Source organism: Myxocyprinus asiaticus, chromosome 14, assembly GCF_019703515.2.
Source record: "Myxocyprinus asiaticus isolate MX2 ecotype Aquarium Trade chromosome 14, UBuf_Myxa_2, whole genome shotgun sequence".
NCBI lineage: Eukaryota > Metazoa > Chordata > Actinopteri > Cypriniformes > Catostomidae > Myxocyprinus > Myxocyprinus asiaticus.
Window position 1 is genome coordinate 26,400,747 of NC_059357.1, and position 24,956 is coordinate 26,425,702.

A 24,956-nucleotide genomic window follows, 5' to 3' on the forward strand; every position below is an offset into this window, starting at 1 on the left:
TGCAGCCAGCATTTAGCAGCTGACGCTGGAGTTTAGTGTGAGCGCGTGCAGGAAAGCGCATTTTTACTGAACTTACGATGTTACACATTTATAAACCTTTATAAACCCGTTAATCCGAAATGCAAATGCCGTTGTTTTGCGTATCTAACAGTCGCTCCTGCTTATAAATGACAAAGCTGTCAAAGTTGCAATTTGCAAGCGTGCAAGGTTTGAGCGGTCTTTTGACGCCTTTCAAATCGTTGCGCTTCCTTATTTTACACTACCTTTGACAATAATTGTAAAGCTAACTGAACTACTCAGCTGCAGAGTTATACCTGTTATATCTCCATCTCTCTAGATCTAGGGCTGCCAAGGTAAATGACACTGTTCTCACGCTCTCAGGACACACGTCCCTTTTCTCACACAGTGATAACGTCGCGGAGCAAAGGGGACACTGACAGTGCACGGACAGACAAGACAGAGCAAGCTGCATGATGCTGCGAGTTATTCAGGCCAATCGGAGGAAAGCAGCAGCACAGCGTCTCTCCCTCTCCTTCTCTTTCATAATTTAATCTGTTAACATTTTCAATACATCTTGTCAACTTTAAATGGACATTTTTAACGTAATATGAGTTTTTATTTGAGATATTTCACTCAAAAATTAAAATTGTCATCACTTAATGCTGTTGCAAACCTGTATGACTTTCTTATTTCAGTGAATATCAAAAGGAGATATTAGGGAGTTTCAGTCACCATTCACTTACATTGAATGAAAAACAAGATGCAGTGACTGAATGGTGACTGAGACTAAACGTTTTGCTTAACATCTCCTTTTTTGTTCCACAGCAAGAGAAAAATTCATACAGAATCAAGGGTGAGCAGTGATTACAGAAATTAAATTTTTAAATGAACTGCCAATTAACTACCTGGTAAAGTATTTGTTAAAGTTATCTGCCAAGAAAATAAATATAAATGTTATTCAGCACATGCTAGACCTTATTCACAGCAGCAATATCTTTGATTTGTGATTGACAATGACAACGAGGCTGTGAGGGATAGATGTACAGTCTCTTCAATGAGATGTACTGCAGTTTAAAATTGTTTTTGGATCATTCCGTGTACAAAACATTGAAAAAATATATTTTCAAGGACACTCAGTAGACACAAAACTCCAGACAACATGAGTTGTGAAAAATCAGATGGGATCTAAGAGCTTTTTACAGCTTTGTACCGTGCATGCCATTGAAGAAATGGTAAGTCTATCCCTCACAGCTTCATTTCCATTCCCATTAAAAATCAAACATGGTGCTACTGTGAATAAAGTCAATAGACCAATCCTCTTATTTACAAAAATGTCAGCGCATGCACAGTAAGTGGTGGCAGAAAGCCCGCTGATTGTTGTGTTAGATTTGGCAGATTAAAGGGTTAAATGAATATATGACACAAAACCATCATAAATAAAAACATATTCTTAGCTATACAATTTCAATAATGATATGAGTTAATAACAAACATGTAATTATATTCGCTATAAATTTATGCAGCAAAGTTGTGAGTTGAAATGATCTCCTCAGTCCAGTCAGCTCTGATGATGATCTTGAAGCCACAGCAGTCAACTAGAGCCCTCGAAATAATATTTCAACAACGTAATCCAATAAAAGTTTAATTTTTGTGCATGGTTTTTGCCATCACTTCCTTGTTTGACATAAGCGGTGATGTTGCCAAAGCATTAGTCTAATGCGTCATGTCTTTCTAGAAAGCAAGTGACTAAATATACAATATAGGCTACATATTTTAGGCTACATGCATTCTTAATGATTTAATTTAGAGTTTTAATGTTTTATTAATTATTAACACATAAATGCACAATATAATATATATAATATATATAATTTCCAGAGACATTCAAGTAGCCTCAGTGGTTTGTATTTACCAGTGTATGAATTAATGTTTTTTTTTTTTTTTTTTTTTTGTGTGAAAGTGGTCTTAAATTTTTCTTTTATTTGGCCTTAAAAAGTCTTAAATTTCATTCCTTCGAACCTGCAGATACCCTGGTAAATTTGGTTGCTTGTTTCATCATACATCAATAGTACCTGTTTCTTTCCTCTCTTGTTTTCAGAATCTGGGACCTTCGGTGCTTGCTGGAGTTGCCGTGATGGTGTTGATGGTTCCTATAAATGCAGTCATTGCCATGAAGACTAAAACATACCAGGTTTTGAACAATCTTTTCCATTGTTTCAATTTCTTAGATTGGCATGTCTGTGTCAGCTCAAATGGTTTTTGTTAAAAAGATTATCACTGTTAATCTGATACACTTGCCCACAGGTTGACCAAATGAAAAGCAAGGACAATAGGATAAAGCTTATGAATGAGGTGCTGAATGGCATAAAGGTGCTTAAACTATATGCATGGGAGCTGGCCTTCAAAGACAAAGTGTCTGCTATCCGAAAGAGTGAATTGCGTGTGTTGAAGAAGACCGCTTACCTTGGCGCTGTTTCCACCTTTACATGGGTCTGCGCACCATTTTTGGTAGGTGGTATAACTTGATCTGTCCTGGAATCACTCATTTTGCCTGTTTATTTTAAATTTTATAATTCCATGTGCTTGTATAATGGTGTTTTTTTTCCTCTTTGAAAACAGCATTTACAATTAATTTAACGTCCATAATGTGAAGTATTGTGAGAGAAACCAAATATTCTGACAAATAATGTTGGGCAGGAAGTTAAGATATTATATTGTTGGTTAAGGGAATAGGTGTGTTCGACTTCATGCAGCGCTGCACAGACCGATCGGCACTGGACTTGAAGCAGTGCATGTCGGTTAGAAATTTTTGTTCTTGCAGGTGGTATAGCTACCCATTCGTCTTGGCAAAATGCCTCTGTCATGCAAAGTCTTTGGTCGTCTTGCATGAACTGCACGTTTGAGATCTCCCCAGAGTGGCTCGATGATATTAAGGTCAGGAGACTGTGATGGCCACTCCAGAACCTTCACCTTTTTCTGCTGTAACCACGGGAGGGTCAACTTGGCCTTGTGCTTAGGGTCATTGTCGTGCTGGAAAGTCCAAGAACGTCCCATGCGCAGCTTTCGTGCAGAAGAATGCAAATTGTCTGCCAGTATTTTCTGAATAACATGCTGCATTCATCTTGCCATCAATTTTCACAAGATTCCCTGTGCCTTTAGAGCTCACACACCCCCAAAACATCAGTGAGCCACCACCATGCTTCACAGTGGGGATGGTATTCTTTTCACTATAGGCCTTGTTGACCCCTCTCCAAACATAGCGCTTATGGTTGTGACCATAAAGCTCTATTTTGGTCTCGTCACTCCAAATTACAGTGTGCCAGAAGCTGTGAGGCGTGACAAGGTGTTGTCAGGCATATTGTAATTGTTGTCGGGCAATTTTTGTGGGATTGGCAAGGTAAAGGCTTCTTTCTGGCAACTCGACCATGCAGCTCATTTTTGTTCAAGTATCGTCGTATTGTACTCCTTGAAACAACCACACCGTCTTTTTCCAGAGAAGCCTGTATTTCTCCTGAGATTACCTATGGGTTTTACTTTGTATCCCGAACAATTCTTCTGGCAGTTGTGGCTGAAATCTTTCTTGGTCTACCTGACCTTGGCTTGGTATCAAGAGATCCCTGAATTTTCCACTTCTTAATAAGTGATTGAACAGTACTGACTGGCATTTTCAAGGCTTTGGATATCTTTTTATATCCTTTTCCATCTTTATAAAGTTCCATTACCTTGTTACACAGGTCTTTTGACAGTTCTTTTCTGCTCCCCATGGCTCAGTATCTAGCCTGCTCAGTGCATCCACGTGAGAGCTAACAAACTCATTGACTTTTTATACACAGACACTAATTGCAATTTAAAAAGCCACAGGTGTGGGAAATTAACCTTTAATTGCCATTTAAACCTGTGTATGTCACCTTGTGTGTCTAACAAGGCCAAACATTCAAGGGTATGTAAACTTTTGATCAGGGCCATTTGGGTGATTTCTGTTATCATTATGATTTAAAAAGGAGCCAAAAAACTATGTGATAATAAATGGCTTCATATGATCACTATCCTTAAATAAAAGACAGTTTTTTTTTTTGCATGATCAGTCATAATTTCAAAATCAATGCCAAAATTTCACAATTTCTGCCAGGGTATGCAAACTTTTGAGCACAACTGTATGTGTGTATATATATGTGTGTGTGTGTGTGTGTGTATGTGTATATATATATATATATATATATATATATATATATATATATATATATATATATACACACAGTCATGTGAAAAAGAAAGTACACCCTCCTTGAGTTCTATGGTTTTACGTATCAGGACATAATAAAAATCATCTGGTCCTTAGCAGGTCTTAAAATTAGGTAAATACAACCTCAGATGAACAACAACACATGACACATTAAACCGTGTCATGATTTATTTAACAAAAATAAAGCCAAAATGGAGAAGCCATGTGTGAAAAACTAAGTATACCCTTACTGCTTCCATAGGAATTAAGAGGCTTAGTAGTAGCCAGGTGCTGCTAATCAAATGCCCTTGATTAATCGATCATCAGCAAGTTCGACCACCTCTATAAAAGCCAAAGTTTTAGCAGTTTGTTGGTCTGGAGCATTCAGGTGTGTGTTAACACAATGCCAAGGAGGAAAGACATCAGCAATGATCTTAGAGAAGCAGTTGTTGCTTCCCATCAATCTGGTTATAAAGCCATTTCTAAACAATTTAAAGTCCATCGTTCTACAGTGAGAAAGATTATTCACAAGTGGAAAACATTCAAGACAGTTGCCAATCTTCCCAGGAGTGGACGTCCCAGCACATTCACCCCAAGGTCAGACTGTGCAATGCTCAGAGAAATTGCAAAAAAAGAGTTACATCTCAGACTCTACAGGCCTCAGTTAGCATGTTAAATGTTAAAGTTCATGACAGTACAATTAGAAAAAGACTGAAGAAGTATGGTTAGTTTGGAAGGGTTGCCAGGAGAAAGCCTCTTCTCTCTAAAAAGAACATGGCAGCATGGCTTAGGTTTGCAAAGTTGCATCTGAACAAACCACAAGACTTCTGGAACAATGTCCTTTGGACAGACGAGACCAAAGTGGAGATGTTTGGCGAAATCCAAACACAGCATATCAGCACAAACATCTCTACCAACTGTCAAGAACGGTGGTGGAGGGGTGATGATTTGGGCTTGTTTTGCAGCCACCGGTCCTGGGCACCTTGCAGTCATTGAGTCGACCATGAACTCCTCTGTATACCAAAGTATTCTAGAGTCAAATGTGAGGCCATCTGTCTGACAAGATTGGCTGAAACTGAGTCATGCAACAGGATAATGATCCCAAGCACACCAGCAAATCTTCAACAGAATGGCTGAAAAAGAAAAGAATCAAGGTGTTGCAATGGCCTAGTCAAAGTCCAGTCCTCAACCTCATTGAATGCTGTGGTGGGACCTTAAGAGAGCTGTGCATAAACAAATGCCCGCAAACCTCAATGAACTGAAGCAACGTTGTAAAGAAGAGTTCCTCCACAATGATGTGAGAGACTGATAAATTCATATGGAAAACAATTACTTGAAGTTATTGCTGCTAAAGATGGTTCTACAAGCTATTGATTCATAAGGTGTACTTAGATTTTCACACATGGCTTCTCCATTTTGGCTTTATTTTTGTTAAATAAATCGTGACACGGTTTAATGTGTCATGTGTTGTTGTTCATCTGAGGTTGTATTTACCTAATTTTAAGACCTGCTAAGGACCAGATGATTTTTATTATGTCCTGATACGTAAAACCATAGAATTCAAGGAGGGTGTACTTTATTTTTCACATGACTGTGTATATATATATATATATATATATAAGGGATGTGCGCTACGACTAATTTGACTGTCGTTAAACGGAAGTTTTGTAACCGACTAGTCTAAAGAGAAACCAACCTTTAGAAAACGGTAAAAAAGAAAAAGAAGAAAAAAAAAGTGTGTTTATGCGACCCATTTAAAATACTTAATCTATTCAAATCCGAAGCTATTGAACATTACTACTAGAACAAGGCATGCATTCACTGAATCAACATTAGCGATATTTAACAGACATATTTATTGAAAACAATTGAATGAATAGTGCAGGATCAATGGAACAACCCTAAAAGCCTGTTCTAAATGGAAATCACCAAGTAAAAGTTACTTAACATATTAAAACAGTCAGGACATTGTTGAAAATAATTAACAGGTAGACTAAGCCAAATCTGTGAGAGAGAAAAAAATGTGCTGAAAACAAACAAAATATAGTTTAACCTGTTAAGCAGTCAGCACCTCGTTGAAAATCAGCAGATTAAAAAATGTCATACCTAGCCTAAAACAGTTATTTTCTAGGCTACTTACTCAAAAGCATAATTTTTTGGATGAGCAAAATTAACCCGTCGACATGGCCCGGTGAAAGACGGGACTTGACTCACCTGAGGCGATTATCCTGCACTTGAAAAAGCCAGCTCAGTGGAAAAATAACGTACAAGCATGCACAGATTTAAAGAAGACACAAATGTGAAAACATCCATAGGGACTTTCAAACATTTGGAAATCCAATTCCCGCACCACCGAAGTGATTTCATTACTACTTTACTGAGTTTGCTTATCTTGCGAGAGGACATTTTCCTGCACGTGCCGCGAGTGAGAGAGGGAAGAAGTACGCGCAGCTTGAGATGAAATTAAACTCTGTATCTGCTCCAGAGTGCAGCCTCTGTAAAAATATAAAGCCAAACGTAAATGTGTAAAAATTATGATCAGTTTAATGGGGGAAATATTAACCGACTAGTAATTCCAGTGTCGACTAGCAGCATCAGAACCATTTAGTCGACTAGTCTCGCACATCCCTATATATATATATATATATATATATATATATATATATATATATATACACTGTATATATATACTGTGTGTGTGTGTGTGTGTGTGTGTGTATATATATATATATATATATATATATATATATATATATATATATACACATATATATACACACACACATATATATATATATATACACACACACACATATAGATATATATATATGTGTGTGTGTTTTTGTATATGTGTGTATATGTGTGTGTATATATATATATATATATATATATATATATACACACACACATATATATATATATACACACACACATATATATATATATATACACACACACACATATATATATATATATATACACACACACACACACAGTATATATACAGTATATATTAGATAGATAGATAGAAGCAAACATTTACATTACATTAAGGCTACAGTACTACAGTAATGAAAGTGAATAAGGCCAGTCCAGAAAAGTTGAAAGATGCACTTTCAAAAATATTGCCACAAGACGTAAACATCATAGGTGTTTACATGATTTTAGTGTGATAAACTTGCTTTCTAACCTTATCTTTGTATAGTTATTTCAACTTTATTGTCATGACTACGTAATACCGAAATCTGGTAAACGCTGTAACTAAAATCATGTTGCACATATCGGGCCCTGTTTTAAGAGCGCTATGTGATGCGTCATACGTGCAAAATCAGTGGGCGTGCATGGCCATGAAGTTTTAATATTTTCGTGCTAGCATGTGCTGGCCCTATTTTGTTCATGGACTCACTTCCATTGTAAGTGCTTTACTATAACTGCGATTTTTCTTCTTTTTTTCAATAAATAAGGGACATAATCATCATCATGTCAAAAATGCTGCTTATTCATCTTAAAAGTGCTGTAAGTAATGTTTTTTTTTTTTTCATGGAAAGGAATGCAAAACTGTTTCTACTCCCTGGAAGATATTAATGAAATAAGTGTTGTAAGATATCTCACCTGTCTCTGTGACAGCTCTAGACTCTGTAAACAGCAAACAAATATGTGTACGGGGTTGCGGACAATGATGCTTTCTGCCTGTAGTCATTTTGTGCGTTTTCATAGTATTTTAGTTGCAGCGAATTATTGAGGCATAATGCATTTTTATGCCATGTTGTTCATAACAGTTGTCAGTTGAGGGTGCTATTTTGCAGCTGTTTTTAACAAGCGTTTCTGCTCTCAATAAAGCTCATTTTGGTATATTTGGGGTTTTGGAAATAGGGGGGCATGGCTAATCCAATGGCTCAGTTTCGTGGAAGTAGAACGGCTGAAATCGCTTACAGCACCTTTAAGACCAGGAACATTCATTAAGGAAGTAAATAGGGTAAATTCTGACTTCATATTATCTTCAATGGTTTGATCTTGTCTCTCTCTCTCGAAGGTTGCCCTCTCCACGTTTGCAGTTTATGTGTTAGTGGATGAACAAAATGTTCTGGATGCACAGAAGGCATTTGTTTCTCTGGCTCTGTTCAACATCCTGCGCTTCCCGCTCAACATGTTGCCCATGGTCATCAGCAGCATGGTGCAGGTATGACTGTTTGCTTTTGGAAAAAAAAAACAGAAACTCGCATTGTGTTTATAAGGTCATTTATTAAATATTTTTTAACTGAGTAATACATTGCTTCCATCAGGCCAGTGTGTCTATGAAGCGTCTTTGTGTGTTTCTGTCCCATGAGGAGTTGGATGAAGATAGTGTGGAGCGCCGAGCCATCACTGGATGTAAGTAATCCACAAGCAATTAAAATCTAACTTATTTTTACTGTGGTTTAAGTGGTTTTGCTAAGGCCAGCTGAACTATTATTATAGCTCACACTCCGGGTTAGGGATTAGAACAAACCCCTAACCCTGTGTATTAAGGTTTCTGTGCATTTGCATATGGACATGAATGATACCTCAAATCGTTTTGCATGCTGAGGTGTTATTACTTACACTAACTTACACTTACATGGACACTAAGTGATTAGACTTATGATTTTCACTTGGTGGCCAATAAAACAGTAAAATAATCCCATACTTTTGCTCTGAAGGAGGGACAAGAGCCATATCTAGGGACCAGGACCTGGACTGATGAAACATTCTCAAGAATAAAATTTTTCTTACTTACTTCCTAATATTTAGTTAAGAATATTTTGTATTCCAGAATTATTTTTTTTCAAGAATGTCCTTTTAAAAAAAATTATATATTGCACTTACATGCAGTACAAACATTCTTACAAACATCATATAATTTATCCTAAGAACTTTGTGTTTTAACCTTGTGCGATCCTACGTCCTCATATGAGGACATAACATTTTGGATTCCATGTACCCTATACATAATTTATATTTATTTAAACTGAATGTCCTCATATCAGGAGACTCTAGGCTTTTTTTAAGGGCTAAATTATCCAAGCCTGGAGTCACATGACAAAAAAAGATGGTGGCAATTTCAGTGAAATACTTCTATGTAAGCAGACAGTAACAAAGTGCTTCTGATTAAAAAACCTCATTAAGGTTTTACATTGAAATCTGTTTGTGTCAAAAGAGTAACATCAGAAGTTTCATCTGATGTGCTAGCACACTGTTAATCACGTTGTCCTCGTGATTAATGTCGAGGACATTGGGACTTTTTTTTAATGAAAAACCCAAGGCGTGATCACCATTGGTAATTAATCCGCATCTGAAAGCTGAACATTTTTGCTTTTTTATAGCTTTCCTATTCAGCCAAGTGCATTCACTCCTGACTTCAGGTTAGGAGTTCAGTTCCAGGCTCCAGATGATATGTACACCGATCGACTTGATTGGCAGTCATTGGACTATGTTAAACAGTACAAAGATTCAGAATTAAGTTAATTTATTTTAAGACAGCGAGGGAGTCTGCTTCATGGATGGAGTTGGAAGGTCATTTCACCAGCAAGGTACAGTGAAGCTGAAAGTCTGGGAAAGTGATTTTGTGCCTATTTGTGTTGTTACGACAAGGCACCGCTCATTTGCAGACAGCAGCCTTCTTGTGGGAATGTAGCTCTGCAGGAATGATTTTAGGTAAGCTGGAACAGACCCAGTGACTTCTGTATGCCAGCATCAGAGTTTTGATCTTTTATATGTTCAGAAACTTGCAGCCAGTGTAGAGAGACAAGGAGGGGTGTAACATGCGCTCTCTTTGGTTCATTGATGACCAGACGTGCTGCTGCATTCTGGATTGTGTGCAGAGGCCTAATTGCATATGCAGGAAGGCCAGCTAAGAGAGCATTACAGTAATCCAGTCTAGAAATGACAAGCGACTGAACAAGGAGTTGTGTGGCATGTTCAGAGAGCAGGTTGATTTTTGTGAATCCGACCCCAGAATATCATAAGCCGTGTTTCCACTATCGGGCCAAATGAGGGCGTGCTAGTGCATGCCCGGGCCATTTGCATTCCCACTGTCACTTCTGGAGCATCATCGTGCCTCCTCGGGGCGAACGGCCAAGCGTCTTTGGCCTGCTGATTACCCTTGTGCCAAAGAAGGCCAACTGGGGATTGAGGCAGGGTCAGTGTCAAAGGTCGGAGTTTCACTGAGTCAGGTCTCGCTTTCCACCAAGCAAAGACCAAAATAAGAAAATAAACGGCAGTTTCAGTCTCCACCATGTTCATTTAGAGTGCTAGCTAGACTACAGAGTCGGATACCTCAGCTTGAGTTTCCCTTTTGCTTGTGAAATGGGTGGGGTGTGTGACATTTGCACCAGGGCGACGTATTAAGGGCAGGTTTTAGGGAAACAATGCGGGGCTATTGGACCGATGGTGGGAATACAGATAATTCTTGGTCTTGCGGCTTGAGGTCCGAGTCTGTTTGCCCGGCTGACCAGTTTATAGGCCTGGCTCGTGATGGCATGATAGTGGAAACTAGGCTATAGAGGGTGAATTCCAAATGCCATTTTTGCACCCTTGAAGGGCACTGCTGAAAGTGGACACCACTCGAAAGGGCATTGCAAACAAAAGTAAGCAACTCAACCCCTTCACAAAGAGCTCTACCACAAGACCGTTAATGAAGGGAACATTCATACAGTAATGCCATGCTTCTTTCAGAGTACCCACTTCAAACACCAAATGCATTATTCAGATTTATATAAAACCACATTGTATTTGGGAGTAGCACAGCTGTTCAGTGACTCAGCCTTGAAATTGTGGTTTTAAAGAGTGAACAGCCAGCCCATGTGATTTGATGTCTACAAGACTTCACTGTTGTTTTCTGCTCATTCAGCTCCTGACAGCATCAGGATTGTAGACGGATCTTTCAGCTGGTCAAAAGATGACCCCCCAACTTTGAAGAGGTAACACTATTTCCTGTGTGGCAATCATTTGTGATGCGAGTATACAAGAAGCTTTACAAGCTCATGATGATACAATGAATGTTCCATGAGTGTTATAAAGTACTTAAATGTTGTTAAGAAATAAAATGACATTATATTCAAGGCATCAAAATGACTTTCAGCATTGACATGACATGATTGCGGTTATATTGAGCAAACTGGTGAAACGGGCTACTGAGGACACGACAGGCAAGTACATCTGCATGAATACTGGCCCAGGAGATCTTCAATTGCCAGAGGAAATATAATATGGCTAATCTACATTGATAAGAATGAGAAACATGATGAAATTTAGGTTGCTGTTGAATTGAATTCCTGGGCTTTAATCTTATCTTGATTTTGACCTTGTCTACTTCAAATCATGCATTGAAATATTTTATCTCTCTTTCATTATTGTTCAATGTAAAATCAGTTATCAGAAAACTCTAAAGGATTCATCCATAATTTTCAATCAAAAATTAAGTGAATGCAGAAATCATCATGATGAATGAATGAATGAAACACTTTCATACATGTTTGACACATACAATGCTGCCTCTGACCACATGGTGTTGGGGCTGTTAGTTCTTTGTACCCTTCCCGCTAATGTCTCAGACTCCATGTCTCTCTCTATCTAGGATTAACGTGCATATCCCTGAGGGGGCGCTGGTTGCTGTGGTAGGGCATGTGGGTTCGGGGAAATCCTCTCTGCTTTCAGCTTTGCTGGGAGAGATGCAGAAACAAGAAGGATCTGTCTCGATCAAGGTACAGACACAAACTCAGTGCTACATACGTTTCTTTATTGTAAAGTTGTTCGGTATGAAAACAGATGGGATGATAAATAGCTGCATTATGTCATGTTTAACATCACTTTAGGGCTCAGTGGCTTACGTGCCTCAGCAGGCCTGGATCCAGAACGCCACTCTCAAAGACAACATTTTGTTTGGACGGGAAACGAAAGAGAACTGGTACCAAAAAGTGGTAGAGGCCTGTGCCCTCTTACCAGACCTGGAGGTCCTACCTGGAGGAGACTTAACAGAGATTGGGGAGAAGGTAAATGTTCAGAAGTATTCTTAAATTGTATCCTGACCAGGAGAAATAGGATAAAGCATCCAAGCACTGTCTAAATCCTTTTTACTAATCAGTTTTTATCCTAATCAGCTATGATCGTGACAAGCAGCATAATTTTGTGTCATGTCACACTGGGTGTCTCTGCCCACAGTGAAATCTCATTTCGATCCGAAATCACACTCCATATAGGAGCATATTAAACTTCACATATGTTCTGACTGGCATAACTTTTTATGTTGTACCTGGTTAGGAAGTGGTGTAACGTAGTCAGCCAGATTAATCGATTTACTCATCTTCACCAAGTCTGCTAGAGGAGCTTTTATTTAAAGCCTTGTATTGATAGCTATACATGTGACCTTGTAATCTTTAGGGTGTAAATCTCTCTGGAGGTCAGAAACAGCGAGTAAGTCTGGCCAGGGCTGTGTACTGCAGCTGTGCTGTTTACCTGCTGGATGACCCGCTCTCCGCAGTGGACGCCCATGTAGGAAAACACATCTTTGATAAGGTTATCGGACCTCAAGGGGTGTTACAGGGCCGGGTAAGAACATTTCCTGTGTATTATGTAAATATCAGTGTTAATCTTGTCAACGAAATTTCAGATAAAACGTTCGTTGATGGAGAGTTTTTTATTTTATTTCGTCAACAATAATGAATACGAGACGAAAAAGATGCATCATGACAATAATTAAGGCGATTTTAATTCAAACATACTGTTGATGAAAATATGACAAGAAATAGTACTACAAGATGTTATCAATGCACATACAAAAGAATAAACATCTAGAGAAACATCTTTTTTTTAAAAGAAGAAATCTAGAAATATTTAATTGTACAGAAAGAGCTGAACACCGGCAAAATAAACCACTTTAAAAATGGGTAAATTATGTCACTCAAGAAATCCTATTTATACATGAGATTTATTACTATATTCACAACATATATGTAATATTACAACTTAAATTTGAGCAGACAGTGTAGCAAATGCACAGGTGAACTTAACTAATTTACATGCTAGTCAGAATGTGTACCGTAACTTGCATTTTGAACATGCTATTTCCATAGAAAATGCTATATACGCAGTGCAATATCCTAAACTGACTACAACATGGAAAATTATATTTATCTTAAGCATGAATTCAGAATACTATTAAAAAGTAGCTAAAAACTTCAGTATGTTCATGATATGATGTTATTTAAGGAGCATAGGTTTGCACAAGTGCAGCTGAATTTTGTATGTATCTTTAATAATTTTGTTTACATTTTTCTAAATGTAAACAAAAATGTAATTAAAGATAGGTCTATTACAGTTTGTCATTTTACAAATGATCATTAACTAAAATTACATATTCCAAAATTAGTGAATATGACATGACCAAATATTTAAAATTTAAAGGACATTTTCATCTAAACTAAGACTAAAACTTTGACTAAAGCAAAAAAAAAACAAAAAATGAACACTGGTAAATATACTAAAGATCGATCAATACTTTTGTGTTTTTCTTTAACAATACCGGTACCAAAACTGGTGCTGGCTATTTTTAAGTTTAATTGTCCGATAACCGATATGCAGTACAGATTTATTTATTATCTTTTTATTTGTTTTTTAGACTACAACAATTAAAACAACATGCATTCTGAATATTTGTTTAACAATAATTTGTATAATTTTTTTGTAAAATATTTATTTTAAATAATTAAGTTGTTATTTAAGTTGTTTTGTGTTGTAAATTGTTGCTGATTTCTTTTTAGCATTTTTAGGGCTATGTCTAACGGTTAAGGTTAGGATTTAGGGTTAAGGGTAGGTCTTTCTCACTTGGGAAACTGACGTAACAATTGAGCAAATTATGCAAGCAAAACATTGAACAAATACTTCACCTGTGAACATTGGTTGTGTCTGAAAGCTGGAAAATGCTGCCGTCGGAGGCTGTATACTGAGGTAGGATGAAAATAAGGTTCCCCTTTAAACTGTTCTGAGACCAATTTCCTTAAGAGGTCCATTTGTAAAAAAACTGTTGGTTGATACAAATTAAGTTTACATAAAACTGTCGCTGTTGGTTAAGTCATTAGCTGATTATAGAGCAAGTCAGCTGCCTTAGCTTTCGGATGCATCCATTGTTTCCTGTTGAACACACAGTGGTGTAATGGTGTTGTTGGGTGCTAGGCTTTAGGGAGCTACTAAATGACACCACTTATTGGAAGAACCGATACCCGATTACATAGAAAACTGAATATCAGACAAATATTGGTCAAGCCGATTATCGGTCTGTCTCTAATGTATACATAAGTCTTTTCCTTTAAACATTTCTAATTTCTATATCACATGGTATTTTTACAGACTCGGGTTCTGGTGACCCATGGACTGAGCTTCCTGCCCCAAGCAGACCTGATCCTGGTTATGGTGGATGGCGAGATCACGGAGATGGGGTCTTACACTGAGCTCTTAGGCAGACAGGGTGCCTTCGCTGAGTTCCTGTGCACTTACACCAACACAGAACAGGAAGAGGTAGAGGAGTCAGTGGGAGGTGAGACTGAGTTTCTTTTGTCTGAACGTGCCTCATGCTTTCATGCTTAATCATTTCTTCCGTCCTTTGAATTACTGAGTGTACAGCCAAAATACCAGTGTCTTATTCTGTCTGAATGATTGCTATTGTTCAGATCATGGCTTTGTAATCTTAGTCACTTTAATCTCTGTTTAACTTTGGATATCTTTGTCTGTGTGATATCTGTCTATATGTCTTCATATCCATGTGTTCCTATTTTTTTTTTTGTCCCATCTGTCGGCTCTTCAGAGGAGGGAGGGGAGGTGGAGGCTGAGAATGGGAAATCTGAAGGTTTGAGAGTGTAATAATTGGTCCCTGGGTCATATACTATATTAAATATGTCTGCATGTATTGCATGTTAGAATAGGGCTTGCAATAAACTTAGTTACACAGGCTTAAATATCTGAGCTCTGAAATATTTTAGGTGCGCAGTGTGTTGGATACTATAGTCTTCTCCCACTCTTTTACCATTGATTGGACCATAGGTCATCACCCTTGATTTACCTCTTTCACAAAAGTTGCTCAATCCTGCTCCTGGAGAGTTAAGTCTCAGTCTTGCTCTAACAAATCTGCCTGTAATTTTGAAAACTTGAAACCTTGATCAACTGCTTCAGGAGTGTTTGATTGGTGTTGGATCTAAAATCTGCAGGCAGGAAGATCTCCAGGACCACAACTGACCTCCCCGTCTTACACTGTGCTCCATTTGGCATTTGTAAATGTGAGAGAATTTTAGAGAGTTTGAAGAATATCCTGGCCACCCTATTCCATATAATAAAAGTCAATGGGGACTACAGCTGTCATGAAATCTATTAAGCTCAACAGAATAAATTTTAGATCATCTAATGTGATTTTGTGATGTCTTGGAAGCCCAAACCAGTTTCCTTAAGAGGTACATTTATTCATACAAAAATGCTGTAGGTTAAGCCACTGACTCACTGGGCAGCAAGGTCTGCTTTCTGTTTCTGACACATCGCTAGTGAATGTAAACCCTTTACTTTAAATGTATCAATATTTGTTCAAATAGAGCACTCTGATAGGCCATTCATGTCAGTTCCCCATCCACTTGACCTCACTGATACAGCACAACCTGCTGGTGATTCTTCTAACATCATCCCACACCCCTGAGCTTTAAAAATGCTTTCTTAAAGCCAAAGTATACTTTAGTTGTCCGCATTGCTGATCGGGACACCCACACTGTGTGACGCAGATTCAATCATTCGCACAGTCTTTATGGTTTGTCTGCGTGTGGCCCAGATTTTTTAGACACATGAGCAGTTATGAATGCACCTGCCGTTGACGGCCGTTTAAACATAGAGTAATAATTCCAAATGATGTCCATCATTTTGATCAATAAAACGGAAACAAGAAAACCATTTTAACCTAGTGCATCAGTTTTGACACCCTCTCTCGCACACTCTGTTTATTGCCTGGTATTAAGTGTTTCGGGCGATCCAAATCACTAGTGGACAGGCGCAATGACCTGGTAATCTGCATCTCTTTTGACCACTTTTGTGGGTCTCTGATTTCATGACTGCATACATCAATCCTTACGTCAGTGTATTACAGGATGATGAGAGTGCAAAAAAAGTATAAGAACAAAAAGCGTAAAAAGTGGCATGTAATCTCAATGCAAACATGACGTTTAGAGTAGAACTGTCAGGGATTTTAGTGGAGTATCTGAATTAACTGAGCTTCAGGTGTGTGTTTCTCATCTGTGTCACTTTATATTGATATCAGGCACACTGAAACAATTCTGTGAACTTGTGCATTTTTGTAAGTTTTCCGACCCGACGGTTATTTCCTGCAAGCTGCACAATGTTTTAGTGCAGCCAAACCTTTTCACCAGACAAAAAATGGATGATACTGTATATCCACTGTCATGTATATGCCATTATAATGGATGCTACACCCCTGAATGTAGCCCTTGTACTTAATAAATGAAATCAAGTATGATGGATAAAAATAGACTATGATGGAAATATTGCAAAAATAAAGATTTTTTGGAGCGCAACCTCTGGACCTGAGAGGTGTGGTTGCTTGAAAGGGAATTAAGATTACCCTTGATTTCCATTTTAAATGTCGACATGTTTGTACTGTACTGCAGACCAATGTTGTTGTGGACACTTCCGTAGAAACATAAGCTAAATTAAATTTGTGATAATTGTGAAAAAGGTTGAGTTCTGTGAGAATAGTTTGAGAAGTCAAAGCCATACACTTCTTACACTTTGTGCTTTGGCGTGTTGCCTGTAGGGATGTGGAATGGCATGAAGCGTGCATGAAGATGTGTCTACTTCTGTCTGATTTGATCTGTCTTTTCCCATCCACAGACACAGTCCCACGGAAAGGACTGGAGAATGGGGGCCCTGCTGTACTTCTGGGGTAAAGCATCACTGATCTATTTACTGATTCACTCCTTTGTTACAATTAACTAATGGTGTTTTTCATCTTGCGCCATGTCCTATTGCGGGAGTGAGGTTTTCATACAAAGTCCTGCTCCACATAGCTGTATACAGTATTAAAAATCAGTTCTGATTGGCTGTGATTTTGTTGGGGTGTGCAGCATTTTCGCTTCCAGTGTGGACAGGAAAATGACTTGTTGCATCACGGACACAGTGTAATAAGTAACAACCAGTTAACCTTGTGCTTTAAGTGCGCAAGTCATATTGTCATGTACTAATATTATATTGTCATTATTGATTTGCATGGTGTTTCTCTGTGTCCTGCAGACAGAGTCAGAACTCGCTTAATGCAGCAGGGACAGGTAAAACCTCACAGAAGACTGAACCAAATGATACTGCTGCAAAGAAAACTAAATCTGCAGAAGCTGCCAGACTAACCGAGGCAGACAAAGCCAACACTGGCAGGGTATGAGTCCGCATAGTTCTTTGAAATATATGGATCTTTCTTGATATGTTAATGATTTCCTAAAGATATGTTGATGCTTTGTTCCTGATTAGGGAGTCACAAAATCTGGTCTTGCCTCTGATAATTTGTATCACTTTCAGGTGAAGTTGGCTGTGTTTTGGGAGTACATGAAGGCTATCGGCTTGCCCTTGTCCTGCTTCAGCATCTTTCTTTTTTTCTGTCATCATCTGTCCTCGTTGGGATCAAACTACTGGCTTAGTCTTTGGACAGATGACCCTGTTATCAATGGCACCCAGCCCAACAGAGAGATGCGTTTAGGGGTTTACGGAGCCCTGGGACTATCACAAGGTGACACAATTGAACTGTCATCCAATTAGTAGTATGATTGCATACAACTATTTGTTCTTTTGTACTGATCATTTTAATGACATTGGCCACATTTACGGTTACAGTTACGACTTAACCTCCTCAAAGATTTTACTTTTTGTAATTATTAGTAAAGTGTTTATTTGATGTTGTTATAATTAAAGCAAATTAGTCCAGATAACCAGTTTGTGAAATTTAATTTTCACTGCTTTTTAAGCTTTTTTTTTTATTAAATTGTCTTTCTCTTTTGTCAGGTATTGCAGTGTTCTGCTATTCCATCTCTGTTTCTGTTGGTGGGATCTTAGCCTCACGTTACCTGCACCAGACGATGCTCTACAATGTTCTGAGGTCACCCATGTCTTTCTTTGAACGCACACCCAGCGGCAACCTGGTCAACCGTTTTGCCAAAGAAACAGACACTATTGACTCAGTCATCCCTAGCATCATAAAAATGTTCATGGGTTCCATGTTTAATGTGCTGGGGTCATGTGCTGTCATCCTCATCGCCACACCACTGGTAGCCATCATCATCCCTCCACTGGGCCTGTTCTACTTCTTTGTACAGGTATGTCGGCTGTTTTTCCCTGCAGCCACTTGTTAGGCTAGGCTAGCAAATCTTTAGGCTAAACTAAAAGCATTTATTTTGTAGCTTTGTGATTAAAGATCTGGGCTGGAAACCAGAAAGTAGCAGGTTCGAACCTCGTAATATGTTGCAAAAACAAATTCCACCAGCACTGGGGCTGGTGTGGTCATTAATAAATAAAACAAGCTATGAAAGGCCATGCATTTCAGTGTTTATACTGTGGAGAAGAAGTTTTCTAATAAATTTTGGATGAGCTCTGGTTTACCCTGATCTGAGGGGGTATTTACACTTAGTCACCTCATGAGTTTTTGCTGATCAGTTTGCTATTGCTAAGTGTAAATGCCGTCCATGACGGATTCGAGACCGATATGAGGTGGTTACCACCTCAGTAGGTGGTTTGAGACACATTCCAGATGAATCTCGGTCGTGTAAATGCATCTGGCTGTTCAAGCCACATATATAAACTTGATGCCCAAGCAAGGCTGTGTCAGCATAGGGAAAATGCTAAACAAATCAGCTGTTACAGAGTATTTGCATAGGGCTCACATCACAGAATAAATAATAACAAAGAAAGAAACAGATGCAAGTTGTAGGAGAGACAGAACATTTTTCTTCATTTATTTGATGCAGATTGCGGACAAATCTAAAACTAAACTCTGACAATGAGGGCAGCTGACATGCATGGACATAGTCTTACCTATGACAAGCCCTGAGGGGAAAATGCACAGCGCGTGCACACAGACACACCTGCGCACTGGGCAAAGTCACTTGGAATCCAAAATATATCACACCTTTTAAATTCTCTGCCTGGTATTAATAAAGGAGGTGAACTCAAAAGAAAAAGTATGTGAACCCTTTGGAATTACCTGCATTTATCTATAAATTTGTCTTAAAGTTTGGTTTGATCTTCATCTAAGTTACAGTAATGAAGAAAATCCATCTGTTTTAACTAATAACACTAATTATTGTATTGTTCTTGTACATATTGAATACATCATTCAAACATTCACAGTGGAGGTTGGAAAATGTATGTGAACCCCCAGGCTAATGACAATAAAAGCTAATTGGAGTCAGGAGTTGGCAAACCTGGCATCCACTTAATGAAATGCAATTGGAGGTGTGGGTTAGAGTTACTTTGACTTATAAAAAGCACTCAAACATTTTGAGTTTGCTATTCACAAGAAGCATCTACTGAAATTGACCATGCCTCGCAAAAAAGAGATCACGAATTGTTGCTTTGCATAAAGATGGAAAGGGTTACAAATGTAACCTGAAGAGCTTAGATATACATCTGTTCACAGTTAGACAAATTGTCTATAAATGGAGATGATTTAGTACTGTGGATACTCTCTCTAGAAGTTGCCGTTCAGTCAAGATGTCTCACAGTGCACACTGCAGAATGCTCAGCGAGGTAAAAAAAGAACCCTAGGGTGACAGCTAAAAGCTTGAAAGAATCATTGGAACTGGTTAACATCTTTGTTCATGAGTTTATATGGAAAGATTAAACAGTCATGGCGTCCGTGGCAGGACACCACGAAGGAAGCTGCTGCTTTCCAACAAAAACATTGATGCACCCCTGAAGTTTGCCAAAAACCACCTTTACACTCCACAACGCTACTTTTAAAATGTTTTGTGTTTTTGTCTATGCTTGTGACTTTGAAGATGAGAACACATTTTATGACCAGTTAATGCAGAAAACCAGTTAATTCCAAAGGGTTCACATAGTTTTTCTTGCCACTGTATTTGCATATAGCATGGGAATTGAAGATTGGATTTATAACCATTTGGCGGAGATACATTAATGTGGCCAAGTGTAAATGGAATGTGCTTATTTAATCAGATAGCAATGCTGTAAGTGAAAACGCATGAAGTGACCAAGTGTAAATACCCCCTAAGCGTCATGTATCTGATTTGAGAGTTGGAACTGTTCATTTTGTAATAAGGATTATAATTTGCAATTTGGCTAATTTTCAATCATTCATTTCCACTTATTATTCATTGCTGAGATGACATTCTAACATTGCCCATCATTCCATCTCTATAAGCGTTTCTATGTGGCCTCCTCTCGGCAACTGAAGCGGCTAGAGTCAGTGAGCCGCTCTCCAGTCTACACACACTTCAGTGAGACACTGCTGGGCACCAGCGTGATCAGAGCATTTGGAGAGCAGCAGCGCTTCATCAGGGAGAGTGATGGCAGAGTGGACCACAACCAGAAAGCTTATTTCCCCAGCATTGTAGCTAACCGGTGAGAATTAACAGGACTTCACTTTACTTTTGTCCAATGGTTTAGATACTCTACATGGCAAAAAGTATGTCGGCACCCCCTTCTAATTAAAAGGTTTGGCTATTTCAGCTACACCCACTACAAACGTGCATAAAATCCATTATACAGCCATGCAATCTCGTTAGACATTTTATTAGAATGGGCTGTACCTTTGTTCCAGCATGGCATTGTGCACAAAGCAAGGTCCATAAAGAAATAGTTTGACAAAGAGTCTGTTGTGGAAAAGCTTGACTGGCATGCTCAAAGCCCAGACCCAGGCACGGATTAACCCCAGGGCCGATTGGGCTGTTACCCAGGGGCCTCTAAATCCAAGGGGCCTAGAGCTCTAAACCAAATGTATTTATTAATTTTTAAGATATCTATTATAAATCCATGTAAATGTCAGCCTTATATGAAATACAGTTTGTTCGGCCGAATGCGTGCTGTACCAGCAGCGTGAGCATAGGCACTCGAGTACGCGCTCAGGGATTTGTGTCTCACAGGTGCAGCGCGTTTATTTAAAGGAATAAAGAGAACAGACTTTGATTTACAAAACACTTCCAAACATAGAGATAAGGTGCTGTCTACCCTGGCTGTGTACAGTGCTGATGGTTTAAATGAATTTATTACTGTATATAAGCGACAGAATTCGAGCAACAAATATGGAGGACTCTAAAATGTTTAAGTCCTGCATGCATTTGGCTAAATGTTTAATGAAAAAGCAAAGATGCCTTAATAGCCCAAATATGTGCACGGTAACCTTTTGGAATATTTGGTTAACTGCAAGAGTTCACAAACAGTTATTCTGTTATTTGTCGGGATCCAGGAATAAACACTGTTTATTGCCACGGATGCATCAAACACAAACTCAAATTAGCCAGGAATAAAGATCTTTGTGACACCTGCAGTAAAAGAGCTAGATACAGTGCAACGAATAGTGAAACAGAAAGCAGTTGTCTCAAGATGCATTTATAAATATTGAAGTTCTTTTAACTTAACACAGTGTCTAAAAAAAATATGGCGATCTTGCGCGGGACGCTGAAAAGAGTGAGATGTGGTGCAGTGATCAAAGATGTGCATCCAGTGCATGTTTACATAGAAAAGCAATTTAAAAAAACAACGCAGACGCACGCGTGAACAGCCCCTAACTCGCCTACTTGGAAAAACGGGCCCAAACCTGGCCCAAAACCCAAAGGTTTGTCAAGTACCGTCAGACTCATATGGGGTTGAAGACCTCTGTGTCAAGTGTAGAATAACCGAATAGTGATTTAAATATTTGAATACATGCGCATCTAGTAGTTAACCGAATTCCGACTATCCGTGCACATCCATATTAATAACGCATGTTTTTGGTTCAGTTCATAATTCAAAAGTACATGCAGTGTAATTTGCTATGTAAGATATTGCTCACGTTTTTCACTGTAATAATTACTATAAAGTTTTCCAAACTTTTCTACTGCCTATTAGAAAAATCCAACCAAATCTGCCAAGCGTCCTGTTGAGCGCATGAAGGTGAATGTATTCACGGAACTAGTGTAATGCATTATTATTATTATTATTATCATTGGGCATGGGTGCCTCCATGGTGTACCGGCCCATGGACCACTCAGTTCTTAATCTGTCCTTGCCCAAACCTAAACCCCAATGAACAACTTTGGGATGAATTGGACCACAAAATGCGATATCAGTGCCTAACCTCACTTATGCTGTTGTATCTGAATGGGAGCAAATTGTGGAATTATTTTTATCATCTAGTAGAAAGCCTTTCCAGAAGGGTGGAAACTGTTGTAGCAGTTAAGCCAGCTCTCTATTAATGCCCATAGTTTTGAAATTAAATCTTCAAGCACATATGGCTGTGGTATTTGGGTGTCCACATACTTTTGGCCGTATAGTGTACAGTATATTGGGTCTCTAAATTTAGTGATTGTAGTGTGAAGATTTTTTTTTTTTTTTTTTAGAAAAGTAAAATTCCAGTGGATATTTGTCTTTTCACCAGTGTTCAGTTTTACAGTTTTGATAGTTACCTGTGTATCACTGCCCTGCAGATGGCTGGCAGTGAGGCTGGAGTTTGTAGGGAACTGTATTGTGATGTTTGCAGCACTCTTTGCTGTAATGGCTCGGGACAGCTTGAGTCCAGGCATCATGGGATTATCTATCTCCTACGCTCTGCAGGTCAGCAGGACAGTGATTTGAGCCACCTTTAATATCGACATCTGAAATTTTGGCAATCATGCCCATTCTCACTACAACTTTCGTACAGGTCACGGCATCTCTGAACTGGCTGGTGCGGATGTCCTCTGAGCTGGAGACCAATATTGTGGCTGTGGAGAGGGTGAAGGAATATGGAGACACAGAAAAAGAGGTCAGTGCACTGGCCTGCAGATAGTGTGTGTTCATTCTGTACTCTGATGAGAGTCCAATCTGTGATAATTCCGGTCTAATCTAACACTATACTAGAGAAGCAGCAACAAATAGTTTATGTCCACATTTAAAGCTAGAATGATTTATTTTTTCAATGTCAAAATACTTTCTCCTATTAAGGACTAATAATTCAGAGACGACTATAAGTAAGCCATTCATAAGTTGATCCCACTACTCTGTTTGTTGGAGCATCCCAACTAGCCCGACACAGGAACATTGGATTAACCAATGATGTGAGATCAGTGACTGTCTGTTTGTTCAACCAATGGTTTACTGGAGGAGTGTTTGGGGAAACTGTTTGAAAACAATCATAATTTTTGCAGATCTGTTTGGTGCCATTAGTGGCGCAGAAATTACACAAGGAGAGAAGTGCTTGTTATTTGTTTATTAGAATTAGAGGTTTATTTGGAATTAGAGATGGACATATCGGTTTTACTGATTTATCAGTGCCGATAGTTGCCTATATATATATATATATATATATATATATATATATATAATTTATTTATTTTTATTTTTTATTATTATTATTTTAATTTGTGATGAACAGTCACATGGGGATTTGCTGTATTTAATAGGGCTGGGAAATTGAACGTGTTAATTTCTGCAATTAATAGTTGACTGTTTAATGCATTTAAAAAAAGAAATTATGCATTTAATGTAGTGCACACTTATTCATTACGCGTGACCTATGTCCCGAGCATAATAAACACAAGAGCGGAATAGACCTTTTTCACAGACTGTGATGACGTGTTTCCGCCTTATTTAGCAGTGTAAATTTTGCTAATTTGTTTTAATTATACATTTTATAACATTATGTTTTGTGTTAAATTACCCTAGAATTAGTTTTTAAAAACTAATTACCACAGCTGTGAGGGGGTTTCTATTACAGCTGCTGAGAGAGTGACAGTAAATTTGGCATCTTCTCCCATTTTACTGTCTTAATCCACCGCTCTGTATTTTATTTTCTTCTGGAAAGTCATTCAAACTTAAGAGTGGATTTATTTATTTTGGTCTTTGAGCAAATGTGTAAGTGAAAATAATATTTGCTGTGATCTCCAATTCACTCCCATTCACTGCTGTCGAAGTTTACCCTGCAAACATTTACTTCCGCGTTCCAAAACCCGGAGTGTGAAAAAGGTCTATTACTTTACAGAGAATGGAGACTTCACCCACAAATGGTGAGCCTGGTGTGGGAGAGAGATGAATATCTGTAAAAATTTGTGTAATGAACTCTATCCACAAAAAAACGTAAAATTTTAACATGTACATATTTAAATAATAAAAATAAGTGATGATTAACCAATTTCTTGCAAGTTCTTTGAGAGAAAGTATGAAGTAAATATATTTATGATTATATAATTTTTTTTTAATGTTTGTTGTAATGTATCGTGTACCATGATTTATCGCAATTAATCACAGGTTACAATTCACAGCCCTATAAATCTAAATCTTTCATCATTGACAATATTTATCCATATTTTTATCCTCACTTAAGTGCATATTTTGTTATTTTGATTGGATAATCAAATGTTCAAAAATAAGGTTAGGGCATGCAAATAAAAATGCAACTAAATGGAAATGTGCCTCTTCAGCCCATACATTGTTTTTCCAACTTCATATCATAATAATAAACCTTATTCCTCATTAAACCATCCTCTGGTGTAAT

At 38.2% G+C, this 24,956-nt stretch overlaps 1 protein-coding gene across 3 annotated transcripts in view; it reads left to right on the top strand.

Moving 5' to 3' along the window:
* Positions 1 to 24,956, top strand: part of abcc1 (ATP-binding cassette, sub-family C (CFTR/MRP), member 1) — a 45,371-nt gene that overhangs the window by 11,164 nt on the left and 9,251 nt on the right. Inside the window, exons 11-27 of one of the 3 annotated variants that reach the window (XM_051715559.1) lie at positions 2,099 to 2,191; positions 2,305 to 2,508; positions 8,256 to 8,402; positions 8,506 to 8,593; positions 11,091 to 11,160; positions 11,817 to 11,943; positions 12,055 to 12,231; positions 12,620 to 12,787; positions 14,585 to 14,771; positions 15,039 to 15,080; positions 17,117 to 17,168; positions 17,516 to 17,654; positions 17,795 to 18,002; positions 18,275 to 18,585; positions 20,649 to 20,848; positions 22,912 to 23,038; positions 23,127 to 23,228. In XM_051715559.1, the coding sequence (XP_051571519.1) occupies positions 2,099 to 2,191; positions 2,305 to 2,508; positions 8,256 to 8,402; positions 8,506 to 8,593; positions 11,091 to 11,160; positions 11,817 to 11,943; positions 12,055 to 12,231; positions 12,620 to 12,787; positions 14,585 to 14,771; positions 15,039 to 15,080; positions 17,117 to 17,168; positions 17,516 to 17,654; positions 17,795 to 18,002; positions 18,275 to 18,585; positions 20,649 to 20,848; positions 22,912 to 23,038; positions 23,127 to 23,228 (2,442 nt within the window). Of the gene's footprint in view, positions 1 to 2,098; positions 2,192 to 2,304; positions 2,509 to 8,255; positions 8,403 to 8,505; positions 8,594 to 11,090; positions 11,161 to 11,321; positions 11,389 to 11,816; positions 11,944 to 12,054; positions 12,232 to 12,619; positions 12,788 to 14,584; positions 14,772 to 15,038; positions 15,081 to 17,116; positions 17,169 to 17,515; positions 17,655 to 17,794; positions 18,003 to 18,274; positions 18,586 to 20,648; positions 20,849 to 22,911; positions 23,039 to 23,126; positions 23,229 to 24,956 lie in introns of those variants that run through there. The other 2 variants (XM_051715558.1, XR_007899062.1) reach the window with 2 other exon arrangements.